The 17,747-nt window shown below is 45.9% G+C and overlaps 1 protein-coding gene across 1 annotated transcript in view; it reads right to left on the reverse strand.

Moving 5' to 3' along the window:
* Positions 1-864: 864 nt before the first annotated feature.
* Positions 865-17,747, reverse strand: part of lins1 (lines homolog 1) — a 48,293-nt gene continuing 31,410 nt past the window's right edge. The window contains exons 4-7 of the mRNA XM_067971647.1: positions 17,458-17,599; positions 9,276-9,893; positions 5,156-5,348; positions 865-1,924 (exon numbers count right to left, since the gene is read on the reverse strand). Of these exons, the coding sequence (XP_067827748.1) occupies positions 1,036-1,924; positions 5,156-5,348; positions 9,276-9,893; positions 17,458-17,599 (1,842 nt within the window). The 3' untranslated portion in view covers positions 865-1,035. The remainder of the gene's footprint in view (positions 1,925-5,155; positions 5,349-9,275; positions 9,894-17,457; positions 17,600-17,747) is intronic.

Below are 17,747 nucleotides of genomic sequence, written 5' to 3' on the forward strand. Positions count from 1 at the left end.
CACCCGTTCCACGATGTGGTCAGCCTGGCACCAATAATACAAAAAATTATCACAAATTGACAAAGTGATTTAAACAATGTCACAAAATGATCCAGTGCCACCAACAGCAAATCAGATGATTAACTGGTGACATTTTATGTCACTGTCATTTTGTGTGTAGTTACTGGTTCATTTTGTGATTGGCATTTTGTGTTACTGGGTTAGTTGTGATGTGTGCTTTGTGTCACTTGGTCTTTTTGTGATTTGTTTCGTGTCATTGGTGGGTTATGTGTATCATCTCAGGTCAGTTTCTGGTATGGATATCACTCGCTCATTCTCTGATTTGCCTTTTAGTGCCATTGGGTCATTTTATACATCGAAATACATAGAAGTTACAACACAGAAACAGGCCAACCAGTCCATGTTAGCGTTTACCCTCCATGTGAGCAAACAGTCCTTATCTCTTCTACAACTCCTTTTCCTCCATCCCCCTATCCAATCTAACCTCGAATATTGACATAGTTTTTGCCTCAACCACTAACCCTGGAAGTGTCTGTTTCCATCTACCCTGTCCCATCCTTTCATCATTTAAACACTTCTATCATATCGCCCCGTAATTTGCGTTGTTCTTATGATGTGTTTTTACCGAACAAAACCCTAAAACTTTCGGATATAAATTATAGCTATCCGCATTTGTTCTGTATCTCAGCCTCACAGTGAAACACTTTGGTAGTTCATGGACTCTAATCCTTCTAATACTGTAGATGTTTCAATTTAGAGATGTAGTAGAATAGATTAAATTACCTAATTTCATGTCTTGTTCTTCATTCTATTCGTTGCAAACTTCTATATGTTACCAAAGAATTTAACTCAACAGATTTCTAGTGTTAAGTTTTATTTACAAGTATAAATCATAAATCAATATAGTACAAATATCTAACTATATAGTATTGGAGAAAATTCACATCAATAAACTCACTAGGCACAAAAGACCTCCTTTTTTTGCACAGTATTTGAAACCTTTGGATTGCCGGATGGTCTGTTCTTCACTGACAGTCATGTAGAGATTGATTCATCTCTTCTGTAATGTGCCTCAATATCTAACAGCAGTTTTAGCAGTGCTGTTGCATTGTACGGAAAAAGATTCCTTCCCTGCAACCGGCCAATAGTTTTCCTCAATTCAATCAAACAAGTCATTGATTTCTTAAACATTCCCTCCAAGGACAGGACCATTTTTGTATCTTTCTCACAACTGTGCGAATTTACATCTCTCTGATTTCTTACAACTTTGATACCCCCGATTCTTTCTGGGGCTTGTTTCATTGCCTCACCAGTTCTTCCTGTATTATTTATCTCATCATCACCCTGATTGCCTTCCAGGCTGAGAATATTCATGTAGGCAGCTTCCACTCCATCAGTATCCGAGTCCTCCGAGCTCTCATAGTCCACTAAACCGTGAGACAGCCTAAGTGGCCAGGGACTATTACTGCTCACCAGAAGCCCAGAGTTGCTGCTGCTCGCAGTGTCTCCGCTGTGCCTCGGCTCTCCCTCGGGTGTGAGAAGGTGTGGTGCTGAGGGGTTTACAATTGCTTCTTTTGGGCCTTCAGTGACTGTTTGACTGTTGATCCTGTCTTGCTTTACCCCAGCAGTATGATCGAGGTTGTCACAGGCTTCATTAACTGCAGGCGGACAAAACGATTCTGCAGCAGCATCAAACTGAGCACAAATGCAGCAGAAGGGCTGCCACTCCTCTCGAAGAAGCCGCAGATATCTCACAAAATACTCCAGGAAGCAGGTTTCAGTGGAAATGAGGAAATCCAGCAGGACATAATGATCAAATGCTATACTCTGTAAAAGTAGCAGGAAGATACAGTGGGCATTGAAGCAATGTTCATGTGCTTCATAAGAGGTGCCTGCCTTTTCCTGAGGGTTGCTATCTAAGGATCTGTGGAGAGAAATATAAATGAAGCACTGAGCAATTCAAACTAACCAGTTCAAATCTCATGCAGACCCAAAACTCACAACATGATAAATAGCAGTGCACGGGGCTGACTGTAATCCTCGTCTGGCTCATCTGATGGCTGAATGGATAAATGCAGCTCATAGTACAGCTCAGAAAGGTACAAAATTTAAGCTTGAGTTCGTTGATGGAGTAGTGTTGCATTAATGAAACTGGCTGTTGTGTACTCAGAGTTGGGAACAGGAAAAACACAGAGTGGATTCCTGCTCCTGACTGTCATCCAGTGACCACTGCTAGAAAGGATGCATGTGCGAACGTCAGCTGAGAACAGAATTTTACTCAGGTATGATGCCTCCTGCAGTCGCATAGTCATAGACTCACTGTTTCGGATCACACATGAAATGTCAATTGTGTGAAATGCCAAGATGCCAGAGCCCATACAACAATTGTCCAGCACAAGTCTACACGTTTAAGAGACAGGGAACACAAGGACAGAGAGACAGCTGAGAGAGAGAGAGACACACAAAGACAAAGAGGAAAGAGAGAGACAGATAGGAGAGAGAGACAGACACAAATAGAAAGAGATACAGACAAAAACAGTGAGAGAGCGGGGGGGGGGGGGGGGGGGGTGAGGGGGCAGGAGGAGGAGAGGCCGGAGTGGGTCGGGGGGAGGGGTCGGGAGGAGAGTGAGGGGTAGGGGGGGAAGAGAGGCCGGGGTGGGAAGAGGACGAGGAGGGGAGGAGAGGGCGACTGCGGGGGTGGGGGGGGTGGAGAAGGAAGGAGGGCGAGGGGGAAGGGAGTCGAAGGGGAGAAGGTAGGTGGAGATAGATATAGAGACCTACAGACAGACAGAACGAGAGAACAAGAGAGAGAGAGAGTGAGTGAGTGAGTGAGTGAGTGAGTGAGTGAGTGAGTGAGTGAGTGAGTGAGTGAGTGTGATAATTGGGGTAAAAAGGTCCTAGTTTGCTAGGGATTATATCAATTTTGCATTGTTAATCTTATGTCATGGATTTTGCAGAACCACATAACGTCAGGGTTGATTGGAAGAGAGAAAGAGAAAGTATAGGACTGGAATCTTGTGTATGATGACCAACAATAGGTGCTGTTGTGGTGAAGGAAGTAGAAGCAGGACAGGTAGAAGAAGAATGTTGCATCTAATAAGAAACTGTTTTGGGGTGAGCTTGTTATTATGTGCTGGTTTAACAGACTGGGCACCTGGTCGGTGTATATTAAACCTTGCTCTGAAACTCGGCACAGAAAAGACTCTGTAGACAGGTGGAAACAAAAGATGCAAAGCTCTGGATGAGAAACTTAAGAATATAAGAAATAGCAGCAGGAGCAGGCCATATGGCCCCTCGAGCCTGCTCCACCATTCAATAAGATCATGGCTGATCTTCAACCTCAACTCCACTTTCCCGCCTGATCCCCATATCACTTGATTCCCCTGTACTCTAAAGAGGAACTGGCACTAAAATAAATAACTATATTTTATAACTTTTTACAACTGTAGGATTCCCCACCAAGTGGAATATTAAATTGTAGGCTTTGAGTTTATCATAGAATCATGGAAAATTTATGGCACAGGAGGCCATTCGGCCCCTTGTGTCCATGCTGGCCGAAAATGAGCCACTCAGCCTAATCCCACTTTCCAGCACTTGGTCCGTAGCCTTGTCGGTCACGGCACTTCGGTGCATATCCAGATATTTTTTAAATGAGTTGGGGGTTTCTGCCTCTACCACCCTTTCAGGCAGTGAGTTCCAGACTCCCACCACCCACTTGGTGAAAAAAATGTTCCTCAGCTCCCCTCTAATCCTTCTACCAATCACTTTACGCCCCCTGGTTATTGACCTCTCTGCTAACGGAAATAGGTCCTTCCTATCCACTCTATCTAGGCCCCTCATAATTTTGTACATCTCAATTAAATCACCCCTCAGGCTCCTCTGTTCCAAAGAGAACAACCCCAGCCTATCCAATCTTTCCTCATAACTAAAATTCTCCAGTCCTGGCAACATCCTCATCAATCTCCTCTGTACCCTCTCTAGTGCAATCGCATCCTTCCTATAATGTGGTGACCAGAACTGTACTCAAGCTATGGCCTAACCAGTGTTTTATACAGTTCCAGCATAACCTCCCTGCTCTTATATTCTATGCCTCGGCTAATAAAGGAAAGTATTCCATATGCCTTCTTAACCACTTTATCTACTTGTCCTGCTACCTTCAGGGAACTGTGGACATGTACTCCAAGGTCCCTAACTTCCTCTACACCTCTCAGTATCCTCCCATTTATTGTGTATTCCCTTGCCTTGTTTGCCCTCCCTAAATGCATTACCTCACAATTCTCCAGAGTGAATTCCATTTGCCACTTTTCTACCCACCTGATCAGTCCATTGATATCTTCCTGCAATCTACAGCTTTCCTTCTCACTATCAACCACATGGCCAAATTTTGTATCACCTGCAAACTTCTTAATCATGCCCCCTACATTTAAGTCCAAATCATTAATATATATCATAAAAAGCAAGGGACCCAATACTGAGCCCTGCGGAACCCCACTGGAAACAACCTTCCAGTCACAAAAACACCCGTTGACCATTACCCTTTGCTTTCTGCCACTGAGCCAATTTTGGATCCAACTTGCCACTCTCCCTTGGATCCCATGGGCTTTTAATTTTTTGACCAATCTACCATGTGGGACTTTATCAAAAGCCTTGCTAATATCTATGTAGGCTACATTAAAGGCATTACCCTCATTGATCCTCCTAGTTACCTCCTCAAAAAATACAATTAAGTTAGTCAGACACGACCTTCCCTTAACAAATCCGTGCTGACTGTCCTTGATTACTCCGTGCCTTTCTAAGTGACGGTTTATCCTGTATCTCAGAATTGATTCCAATAATTTGCCCACCACCGAGGTTAGACTGACTGGCCTATAATTACTTGGTCTATCCCTCACTCCCTTTTTAAACAATGGTACAACGTTAGTTCTCCAATCCTCCGGCACCACGCCTGTATCTAGGGAGGATTGGAAAATGATGGTCAGAGCCTCTGCTATTTCATCCCTCGCTTCTTTTAACAGCCTGGGATACATTTCATCCGGCCCTGGTGAGTTCAAAGATGCTAAACCCCTTAATACTTCCTCCCTCACTAAGTTTATCCTATCCAATATTTCACACTCAGGTTTAAACAATCTGATCAAACTAGAAAAGAGTTACCAACCTGCCAAAATGTGTATAGATGGTTAGCAGTGCCCTGGCAGCCTCCACCATATCATCATCCTGCTCCACGAAAACCAAGGAAACCAAGGCACATGGATGCGAGAGCTGCTGAGAATGTACAGTGCACTGGAAATGCATCCTCAGAAATATCATCAGTTGAGATACACAAGACTGGAGCTCAGCCCTCGGGCAGCCTGAAAACATCAACGTACAGTAAGTACTGCCTTAAGGTTTGCTCTTACGCACTGTGCTAAATACATTAGAGGAACCCGTAAACATTAAATGTAGAAATGATCAGGTGATAAGTACCAGTTACAGAATAAAGGAGGTGAGAAGTTCCACAATGTTGAGGTGAAAGAGGAGAAGTGGGTCTAATTTCAACACCATGAAGATGTGTTCCTGTGTGACTTGCAGGTCAGTACATAATCAGTTGGTGTAATGTCAGCTGTGGATGAGTAGTGAATCACTCAATCTCTCTGTTCATTAATATCCTCTGTACCTTTCCATTGAATGCCATTCCTTGTTCTTCCTTCCAAAATAAATTCCCTCACTTCTCCACATTAAATTGCCTCTGCCATCTGCCTGCCCTTTCCACCAACCGGTCTATGTCTTCCTGAAATCTTTTACTGTCCTCCAAACACTTTTATGTCGCCAGCAAATTTCATTATCATTCTCCTGACGCCCAAGTGCGGACCCAGCACTGACCCTTGGGAACAACTTCCAACCATTTTCCAATCCAAACAATAAATAATCCAAACCCTTTGTTTCATGTCCAATCAGCTTTCTATCCATGATGCTCTATCCCCCTCTCACTTCTAGTGCCAATCAACTCTCTCCAATTTAACCTTTCTTGCCTCATTGCTCCTCTTACATTTCCTTTCTTATTCTTCCTAGGCAGAAAATACATCCTACAAGCTTACTCCTTCCTTCATCTTCACAATGTTGAAATCAAGACTCATTGCACCAACTCCTATCCTAATTCACCTCAAAACTTTACAACCTCTTACCTCCTTCAGTCTCTCCTGCCTCCCACAATCTTCAGGCTTTTAAAAATAAAGCTTGGAGTCACTTGATCATTACTTCCTGATTTATCTCATTGTCTCTTCTACTCTTTGCAAACTTGGTAGTGTCATGTAAAAGGAGCCTCAGCACATTGATTTCCCAATAAAAATATCTGTTCTATCCAATGAAGTTTCTGTGCTCATACAGTTAATGAGGGACTGTTAGCACTAAAGGCTGAAACTACCATCAGCAATGAATGGGTAATGTCTCAGGAACTGCTGGAGTTTCCATTATCTTAACACAATCTCTATACGTAGACACCATCCGGAAACAACTTGAATTGGGTACAGCTCAACAACATATAGTTCGTTAGCACCTTTAATATAGAAAAATGCCCCAAGGAGCTTCACAGAGGAGAAAAGGAGTGGGTACCGAGCCTTTGTGGGAGGGTTAGAAGAAATGACTTAAAGCTTGGTCAGAGAGATGTGTTTTGAGAAAGGTTTTAAAAGTGGGAGGCAGGTAGAGAGGCAGGTTTGAGGAGGGGAAATATCAGGTTACTTTCAGATATGAGGTGGGCCAAGTGGAGCAAGTTTCAATGGGAGAATATTTTGGGAACAGCGATCATTGTACCATAAGGTTTAGATTAGGTATGGAAAAGGACAAGGACCACTCTAAAGTAAAAATACTCAATTGGAGGAGGACCAATTTCAATGGGATGAGAACGGATCTGGCCCGGGGAAATTGGAATCAAAGATTGGCAGGCAAAACTGTAATTGAACAATGGGCAGCCTTTTAGAGGAGATGGTTGGGGTATAGTCCAGATACATTTCCACGAGGGAGAAAGGTAGGGCAACTAAAACCAGAACTCCCTGGATGACAAAAGAGGTAGAGAGTAAGATGGAGCAGAAAAAAGGGACGTATGACAGATGTCAGGTTGATAACACAAGTGAGAACCAGGCTGAATATAGAAAGTTCAGAGGGGAGGCAAGAAAGGAAATGAGGGGCAAAGACAGAATAGACTGGCAGCTAACATAAAAGGGAATCCAAAAGTCTTCTACAGGCATGTAAACAGTAAATGGGTAGTAAGAGGAGGGGTGGGCTCGATTAGAGACCAAAAAGGAGATAGACACATGAAGGCTGAGGTACTAAATGAGTACTTTGCATATGTCTTTACCAAGGAGGAAGATGCTGCCAAAGTCACAGTAAGCGAAGAGGTAGTTGAGATACTGGATGGGCTAAAAATTGATAAAGAGGAGGTACCAGTAAGGCTAGCTGTACTTAAAGTAGATAAGTCACCCAGTCCAGGTTGCTGAGGGAAGTAAGGGTGGAAACTGCGGAGATACTGGCCATAATCTTCCAAATATTCCTTAGATATAGGGGTGGTGCCAGAGGACAGGAGAATTGCAAATGTTACACCCTTGTTCAAAAAAGGATGTAAGGATAAACCCAGCAACTACAGGCCAGTCAGTTTAACCTTGGTAGTGGGGAAACTTTTAGAAACGATAATCTGGGACAAAATTAACAGTCACTTGGACAAGTGTGGATTGATTAAGGAAAACTAACACGGATTTGTTAAAGGCAAATTGTGTTTAACCGACTTGATTGAGTTTTTTGATGAGGTAACAGAGAGGGTTGATGAGGACAATGAGGGCGATGTGGTGTATATGGACTTCCAAAAGGTGTTTGATAAAGTGTCGCATAATAGGCTTGTCATCAAAGTTGAAGCCCATGGAATGAAGGGGGCAGTGACAGCATGGATACAGAATTGGCTAAGCAATAGGAAACAGAGAGTAGTGGTGAACGGTTGTTTTTCGGACCAGAGCGAGGTGTACAGTGGTGTTCCCCATGGGTCAGTACTAGGACCATCGATTTTCTTGATATATATTAATGGCTTGGACTTGGGAATACTGGGCACAATTTCCAAATTTGCAGATGGCACAAAACTTGGAAGTGTAGTGAACAGTGAGGAGGATAGTGATAGACTTCAAGAGGATATAGACAGGCTGGTGAAATGGGTGGACACGTGGCAGATGAAATTCAACGCAGAAAAGTGTGAAGTGATACATTTCGGTAGGAAGAACGAGGAGAGGCAATATAAACTAAAGGGTACAATTCTAAAAGGGGTGCAGGAACAGAGAGATCTGAGGGTATATGTGCACAAATCGTTGAAGGTGGCAGGGCAGGTTGAGAAAGCGATTAAGAAAGCATACAGGATCCTGGGCTTTATAAATAGAGGCATAGAGTACAAAAGTAAAGAGGTTATGATGAACCTTTATAAAACAGTGGTTCGGCCACAACTGGAGTATCATGTCCAGTTCTGGGCACTGCACTTTTGAAAGGATGCGAAGGCCTTAGAGAGGGTGCAGAAGAGATTTACTAGAATGATTCCAAGGATGAGGGACTTCAGTTACTTGGATAGACTGGAGAAGTTGGGATTGTCCTCCTTAGAGCAGAGAAGGTTGACAGGAAACTTGATAGAGGTATTCAAAATCATGAAGGGTCTAGACAGACTAGATAAAGAGAAACTATTCCTATTGGCGGAGGCGTCAAGAACCAGAGGACACAGATTTAAGGTGATTGGCAAAAGAACCAAAGGCGACATGAGGAAAACTGTTTTTTTAACACAGCAAGTGGTTCTGATCTGGAATGCGATGCCTGAGGGGGTGGTGGAGGCAGATTCAATCATGGCTTTCAAAAGGGAATTGGAGGGAAAAAAATTGCAGGGCTATGGGGATAGGGCAGGGGAGTGGGACTAGCTGGATTGGTCTTGCAGAGAGCCAGCACAGACTCGACAGGTCGAATGGCCTCCTTCTGTGCTGTAACCGTTGTATGATTCTATGAATTTTGATTTAGTGTCCTGATGTACTTTTGGTTAGTGGCAGCTGAACGCTCACCGGTGTCAGCAGTGCCAAGTGCAGGTACATTGCTCAACTGTAATTTCCTCCAGTGAAATTGTTCCAGGTAATCTTGAAACTTTCGATACTGTCTATGAATTATAATTTTCCCTTTTCACTTATTCTGTGGATATGTCAGACACCAACACACGGTGAACAGGTGTAAATAATCTTTACTACTTAAAGTCTTCAGGTAACTTAAAGAATGAAATGCCAAATTGTTACCTCTCTCTTTGACTGCAAAGGTCCTGTTCTGCACCATAATTTCCATGGCTTTGATTAGAATAAGACTTACAGCCCTCAGCATCACCAGATCTGGCCCACGGTTAGAATCTTCTACACCAAGTATCTCACTGCCTCCAAAGAAACATGGCTTGGGATTCACAGGAACCTGTCTTAACCAACCAGACACTAAAGCTTGTAACACTGCGTTAGATACAGCCAGTAAGTCACAGTGTATGTGGCTATCTCGTTGAGATATCGCACGACAGGAATCGTTGGCATCATCTTCACCAGCATGGCAAAGAATACATTGTTTGAGCACCAAAAGCAGCCTCTTTTTAACCAAGTAACGAGCAGAGGAAGTGACACAGTCCAGTATTTGTGAGGCACGCAGGTATAAAGTCTTTAGACAAGAAAAATTTAGTTTCAGCCGGATTCTAATAGCAACAAAAACCTCAAGTACATCTATGACAGCTAGCTGATTGATTGTAGCAATGTTCTTGGTATCAGGCCCTGTTGTGGCACCACTTGTTTGGCAGTCACTAGAATACGAGGGAAAAATTATAGAAAACAAGCCATCGAATACTGAGTCCAGCGGGATGAGGAGCTGCTGTAGTGTCACTGCAAAAATGGAAACATTTCAAAAGTTACACTGAAGTCGGTACATGGTCATCAAACACAGACATGCAAGTGTTGGAGAGGAGAGATACACAGACAGTTTAGATTTAAGTACTCACACAGAGGTTGAACGACCCAGGAGACAGAGAGTGAGGAAATATTTAAGGGAGAATTGGATAGATATTTGAAGGAGGTGGTGATTGAAGGAGACTCATGTTTGGGACCAGCTAGGTGGACTGCAGGGCACTTTTCCAGTCCCGTACGTTTCTTTATGACTAGCACACCGTTTATGGATGAAGCCACAACAGATTTTGCCAATTGTATATCTAAGCAAAATGAAAACTCAGCTAGATGCCCAACAATAATTAACTAAAATCTTAGCCAAACAAAATTCCCTCTGCAGGAACAAGGATTGCTACTGAAATAATAAAACTTATGTTTACATAACATCTCAAAACCTTTCATCGAATTAATTATTTTTGGACTACAGTGACTGTAGTAATTTAGGCAAACTGATACAGGATATGGATGTGCATCATATTTGTTGCAATAGCTAAATTACTTTTTTAAAAAATGGTATAAAATGGCCATGTATATTAATATATAACAAATCTTACATTGGTGCATTTAGTATAACCCTTAGACTGCTGGGAATTCCAGGGAAATAACTACCGCTCTGGGATGGTCAGTTTTCAGTTCACTCGCTGTTACTTACAATAAATATTAACATTACTTAAACGTGAGAAGGTGCTTTCTAGCTCTAAGGTCAACTCTAAACTACAAAAAATAACCACTGAAATCTCTATTTTAAATAAAATTTAAATGCTAATTCTTCTCTTTCTCCATATTCCCTATCTCATTTTAACTACTGTTTAACAAATCTTTATTCAATCCATCTACGCTAATCTTTTTGTTACTTTAAAAATAGCCTTATATTTACCTGTTTTCTTCTTCCAGGATCACAACCCCCATTCTTCAGGTGAGAGAAACTTAAAAGAAAAAAGGGTTTCCATTGGCTGACTCAGCTTCGGTTTGAATATGACTGCATCACGTATATGGCCAGGTTAATCCATGATGTGCAAAATGAGTCAAAGCAGCAAGCAGCGCTGACAAACTAACACGCACCAACAGAGAGTGAGCACAGCTCAGCTCGACAAGTAATATTATCCCTGGTGCATTGAGGGTTAATATAGAACAATTCTTATGGTATGTCAATATTATAAAGTATTCTGTTCAAAGACAGGCCTTTAGAGAATTAGGTACTTTTCCAACATGAGCATTTAAAGAACTGACTCCCTTGTGGCTCTGTAAATGTGGCACTGAGCCAAGGAAATCAGGAAGGTCCCAGGTTTTATCCCATTTGTGCTGAGTTAGCTTGTCTCTGCTACAGGGAAACTACAAGTGACTTGTGAGAGGAAAATGCCTTTCATCTGCATTGAGTGACCTCTGCTGGAAAGTGTGTGTGAATGCATGTTACACAAGGACAGGATCAATCTCTGCTATTTCTCTCTCTCTCTCTCTTCCATCAATGGCCAGTACTGACCGTCTAGGTACACACAGAAGAATGGTTCACTTGTGGACGATGTAAAGGATCACTGACACACAAGGCACCATATCCCTATGTGAATTGGCACTTTCAGGAGAGAAAAGAAGAAAATGAGTGGGGAAAAACATCCCCATATCTTAGGTTTACACAAGGTTGCTGGTGAATGAAGTTTAGGTGTAGAGTACTGATTGATGGACTGCAGTTTGCAAGAAGTGATATGGTCACTTGCCAGAGTTGGGGCTGTGGATTGGACGAGAGACATGGTGATTGGGGACTGAGATGATGCAGCTTACCAGAGGGAATGGGACAGCCCCCAGAACAGATGGGCAAAGGTCACATCAACCTTGAAGAACCTGCCGCCTTGGGAAAGGCAGTGATGGTTTTACATGGTTGAGATTCTGCAAAGGATGCATTGACCTGACAGGAAACACTAGCCTGGCAAAAGGAAGTGGAAACCATTCTGTTTTTTTTCTGAACATCAGCTCCTGAGAGAGCATGAATTATTTTTGCTGAACAGGTTTCTTGAAGTACACTTAAGACTTAAAATTAATAGAGATATTGGAATCAGTGCCTAATGGAGATCAGGGCAATGGCAGATGTACTAATTGAGTAAGGGAAAAAACCAAAAACAGGCAAAAGAAATGTAAAAAGTAACAGTGAAATGGATTGTTAATTTACAATAATACTCAGCTACACAGCACATGCTCATTCCCTTTATAGATGCAGAACTCTCAATAACAATCACCTTCCTAGCCCAAGGATTAAAACGGCCAAGCTTTTCAATATGAACTAAGCACACATTGAGTCTGTGGAGACCCAGGAGTCTGCTTAGAAATAAGGACATCAAAAATGTACATCCATAATCCAGAAACTCCGATTAAGTTGAGCACAGCCACAGCAATTTGTTGGGATGTGATAGAAAATATATAATAGTTCAGTGTCTTTATGTAGAGCATAAAGTGGCATTAAAGATACTATCCATCAATTTCATGGAAGGACACCTACAGAGTGCAATAACTGTCTGAAGATCCAGACAGCTGCAGGGACTTCCGTTTTTGCAGCCACTAAATCTCCATTCTTTTTAAACAAGTAATTTTGTGACCTTTAAAGTTCACAGATTTTACCCTGGAGTTTCTCAGTGACCCACTGTCCTCTGGTGGAGCTGTTAGGTTTGCAGCAGTGCCATCTGCAGCTGCTTAAAGGTATTGCTCCCCAATATTGGATAACAGCAGCTCCCAACTTATCATCTCCTGAGCTCGAGAAAAATGAGACATCCCATTATTTATCTCAGAAACATCCCCATAAGACATCACAGCAGAAAACACTTCAAAAACCCACATGGCAAAAACCTTATCGAATTCTATATTTTAACTATATTTTGAGCTTTTTTGCCAAATGACTCTCCCTTTTCTTCACTGCTGAAGCAATTGATTTGCTGCTGGGCTGCGATTCTACTGGCTGCGTGTGGACCGTGAGTGACTGTGATGGATGGATCAGCTGAACCTTGCTGGTCTGTATGATTCAGTTGCCTCTACCAGTTATGTGACGAAGGTGGGGGGCACCATCCTGCACCCTAAGAAAATTATGAGGGAAGGCAACATCATTCATAACAAGCTTAAAGGGCTCAAAATCAGTAAACCCCCCACTGCAAACACAATGCAGCCGGGCTAAGGGAGACTAGAGACAAAGGCCAGGAATTTCCTCACAGTTGCTCATGCTCCGCCACCATAACTTCGCCGGACGTGTGATAGAAACCCTATATACAGCGCGTAAACGGGGTTCCTCTGCATTTCCAGTGAAGTCACGGCAGCTGAGCTGGAGCAGCTCCGAGGAAATTCCCAGCCAAAATCTACAGCGTTGACCATCATCATGTGGGAGTCAATAAATAGAAGGAAGATCCCTCCGGACCGGAAACAAACCAACATGGTATCTATTTTTAAAAACGACAATAAGACAAACCTGGATAACTACAGACTGCTGGTTTGACATCAGGAACCAGTACAATAATGGACTGGATTATGAGGAAAAAAAGCTGAGTACTGGCATAAAATAACCTAATAAACGGCAGATCCTGCCTGACCAACCAGTAACTTCTTCGAGGAAGCGATATCTCAAATGGAAAGCCGCAATATAATAAAACAAGGCTTCCAGAAACTTTGATAAATGTTCCACAGGAAAGGCTGCTACACCATCTTAAGCAATGGGCATAATAGACAAAACTTGGACGTGGATGAAAAATTAGCCAAGGGAGAGGAAGTATAGGTTACGGGCGTGATGCTCGCCTGGGGAGATGTCCCTGAGTTCCAGAGGTCAGTGCTGCGACCCTCACTGCTTCTGATTTACATAAATGATCAGGATTCAGAAACAAAAAGTAACTTGACCAAATTTGCAAATTATACTGAAGGGGCAGTAGAATCTGATGAAGCTGCTAAGGAATTGTAGAAGAACTTAGACAATACTTGCAAGTGTGCAGAACTATGGCAAGGTCTTACACACGGAAAGAAAATGTTATATACCAGGAAGGCAGGGCGTTAATGGACCAAGGCGAGGAGAGGGGGTCGGGAGAGGGGCGAGGAGAGGGGGACGGGAGAGAGGCGAGGAGAGGGGGACGGGAGAGAGGCGAGGAGAGGGGGACGGGAGAGAGGCGAGGAGAGGGGGTCGGGAGAGAGGCGAGGAGAGGGGGACGGGAGAGAGGCGAGGAGAGGGGGTCGGGAGAGAGGCGAGGAGAGGGGGACGGGAGAGAGGCGAGGAGAGGGGGACGGGAGAGTGGAGAGGAGAGGGGGACGGGAGAGTGGAGAGGAGAGGGGGACGGGAGAGAGGCGAGGAGAGGGGGACGGGAGAGTGGAGAGGAGAGGGGGACGGGAGAGTGGAGAGGAGAGGGGGACGGGAGAGAGGCGAGGAGAGGGGGACGGGAGAGAGGCGAGGAGAGGGGGACGGGAGAGAGGCGAGGAGAGGGGGACGGGAGAGTGGAGAGGAGAGGGGGACGGGAGAGAGGCGAGGAGAGGGGGACGGGAGAGAGGCGAGGAGAGGGGGACGGGAGAGAGGCGAGGAGAGGGGGTCGGGAGAGAGGCGAGGAGAGGGGGTCGGGAGAGAGGCGAGGAGAGGGGGTCGGGAGAGAGGCGAGGAGAGGGGGACGGGAGAGAGGCGAGGAGAGGGGGACGGGAGAGAGGCGAGGAGAGGGGGACGGGAGAGAGGCGAGGAGAGGGGGACGGGAGAGAGGCGAGGAGAGGGGGACGGGAGAGAGGCGAGGAGAGGGGGACGGGAGAGAGGCGAGGAGAGGGGGACGGGAGAGAGGATGAGGAGAGGGGGACGGGAGAGAGGCGAGAAGAGGGGGACGGGAGAGAGGCGAGGAGAGGGGGACGGGAGAGAGGCGAGGAGAGGGGGACGGGAGAGAGGCGAGGAGAGGGGGACGGGAGAGAGGCGAGGAGAGGGGGACGGGAGAGAGGCGAGGAGAGGGGGTCGGGAGAGAGGCGAGGAGAGGGGGTCGGGAGAGAGGCGAGGAGAGGGGGATGGGAGAGAGGCGAGGAGAGGGGGTCGGGAGAGTGGAGAGGAGAGGGGGTGCGAGAGAGGCGAGGGAGGGGGTGCGAGAGTGGAGAGGGAGGGGGTCGGGAGAGAGGCGAGGGAGGGGGTGCGAGAGAGGCGAGGGAGGGGGTGCGAGAGAGGCGAGGGAGGGGGTGCGAGAGAGGCGAGGGAGGGGGTGCGAGAGAGGCGAGGGAGGGGGTGCGAGAGTGGAGAGGGAGGGGGTGCGAGAGTGGAGAGGGAGGGGGTGCGAGAGTGGAGAGGGAGGGGGTGCGAGAGTGGAGAGGGAGGGGGTGCGAGAGTGGAGAGGGAGGGGGTGCGAGAGTGGAGAGGGAGGGGGTGCGAGAGTGGAGAGGGAGGGGGTGCGAGAGTGGAGAGGGAGGGGGTGCGAGAGTGGAGAGGGAGGGGGTGCGAGAGTGGAGAGGGAGGGGGTGCGAGAGTGGAGAGGGAGGGGGTGCGAGAGTGGAGAGGGAGGGGGTGCGAGAGTGGAGAGGGAGGGGGTGCGAGAGTGGAGAGGGAGGGGGTGCGAGAGTGGAGAGGGAGGGGGTGCGAGAGTGGAGAGGGAGGGGGTGCGAGAGTGGAGAGGGAGGGGGTGCGAGAGTGGAGAGGGAGGGGGTGCGAGAGTGGAGAGGGAGGGGGTGCGAGAGTGGAGAGGGAGGGGGTGCGAGAGTGGAGAGGGAGGGGGTGCGAGAGTGGAGAGGGAGGGGGTGCGAGAGTGGAGAGGGAGGGGGTGCGAGAGTGGAGAGGGAGGGGGTGCGAGAGTGGAGAGGGAGGGGGTGCGAGAGTGGAGAGGGAGGGGGTGCGAGAGTGGAGAGGGAGGGGGTGCGAGAGTGGAGAGGGAGGGGGTGCGAGAGTGGAGAGGGAGGGGGTGCGAGAGTGGAGAGGGAGGGGGTGCAAGAGTGGAGAGGGAGGGGGACGCGAGAGTGGAGAGGGAGGGGGTGCAAGAGTGGAGAGGGAGGGGGTGCGAGAGTGGAGAGGGAGGGGGTGCGAGAGTGGAGAGGGAGGGGGTGCGAGAGTGGAGAGGGAGGGGGTGCAAGAGTGGAGAGGGAGGGGGACGCGAGAGTGGAGAGGGAGGGGGTGCAAGAGTGGAGAGGGAGGGGGACGCGAGAGTGGAGAGGTTATGCATGGCGAAGGTTTGCCTCCCTCTGCAAAGGCCAAAATTTATTCTCGGTTTGGGGGTGGGGTTAGGAGGTTCCACGAAGGTCACCTTCACTCCTCAACGATTGGGGTGGGGGTGGGGATGGAGTGAGCGGTAATTCCCTCTGCCAGGCATGGATTTTGATGTCATTGACGGGGCGGGGCGGGGGGGGGGGGGAGGGGGGCGTTCAATGGTGCAGGGGTGGGGATTGCCCTCATGTTCTTGTGACGGACATGGATTTTAATCTCTGTTGGTGAGGGGGGTGTGGGAGACCTTACATTGGGCTTGTGGACTGCAGATCACTACCCGTAGGCAGGTGTTATATAAAAGAGCGACCATCTTAAGGAGGTTGGCAATGGAAAGAGTGGGAAGAATGTCGATCAGGTCGGGTATGTTAAACTTCTCGGCAATGTTGTTTACCTTGACAGTAATAGATGTTTAATGTTGCTTGTAAATTCTCCTTTAAGAGAGAAATTTTCATGACAGCCACTGGGAGTAATATTTATTGCATCAACTGATTTATGTTCAAAAACAATGATCATTTGCTCTCGTTATTATTGTATATCTACGGCCAAACTGATTAGTTCAACATCACTCAGTGGTTTCACATAGGCTGGCTCATAATTACAAAATGCTGGACCATTACTGACTTGGAAGAAACATCGGCGTGACAATCCTTTTATCATTCTAAGGGCCAATTACAGTGCCACCTATTGGCATAACAAGCATTGAAGACAAATGTTGACACTTTGTAATGAACTTTGCCCTTGACAGAGCCTGACAAAGGAGATTGCAATGCATTTTGTTGTGACCCACTCAGCATTTTTTATATAGAATAATAGGTATATTTAATGAATGGTTTTCAAATAGCTGGAAAGAGACTCAGACACCTGGGAGTGTAAGTACTTGCTACACTGGTTTGACCATGACTAGCCATTGCAGAACAGCAATCAATAAAGCAATCTAAATGCTGGGTTATATTGCCAGATCTGTAGAGTAAAAGTCTGAGGCCATCATACTGAAGCTGTACAATGCAATGGTCAGACTGCACCTTGAATATTGTCACCAAGGAACATGGGAAACACACGAGCCCTTGAAGCAGTGCAGAGAAGTGCCATGAAGCCAATATCTAGTGTCAGAGGGACTAAAGCAAATGAGAAGGGACAGAAGATACTTTTTGGAAACAGAAAAGGCCAGGTGATTTTTTTGCCTTAGGACTTAGTATGGAGTGAGTGGCGATGTGCAGAGGCACCGTCTAACGCACTGAACATTTTTCTCACCTTTTTGTATGTGAACAATAGCATTTAAAAAGTACACGATTCATTACAGCTTCATCTTGGATATTGCCACATAGATCTACTAACCTGTCTTGTTCAGAGGTTTTCCCTTTAAAACTCCTTTAATTACAACTGTAATAGTATGTAGCCACTCAGCTGACTGTCTACTTCCAGGGTCTTCTGACAGAGTGTGCAGGCAGCTATTCATCCAACTATCAACGGATAGGTTCTAAAAACGAATGATAATAAAACCTATTGTCAAAAGTTACCAACAAAACGGTACCTGTTAAGGTGACGAGTGTTAAAGACTCTAGATTTACTTTAAATGGAACCAAGTTTACATTTGTCAAATATTGCTAATTTGTTGCCACCTTCAA

The sequence above is a fragment of the Heptranchias perlo genome, chromosome 34, assembly GCF_035084215.1.
Source record: "Heptranchias perlo isolate sHepPer1 chromosome 34, sHepPer1.hap1, whole genome shotgun sequence".
NCBI lineage: Eukaryota > Metazoa > Chordata > Chondrichthyes > Hexanchiformes > Hexanchidae > Heptranchias > Heptranchias perlo.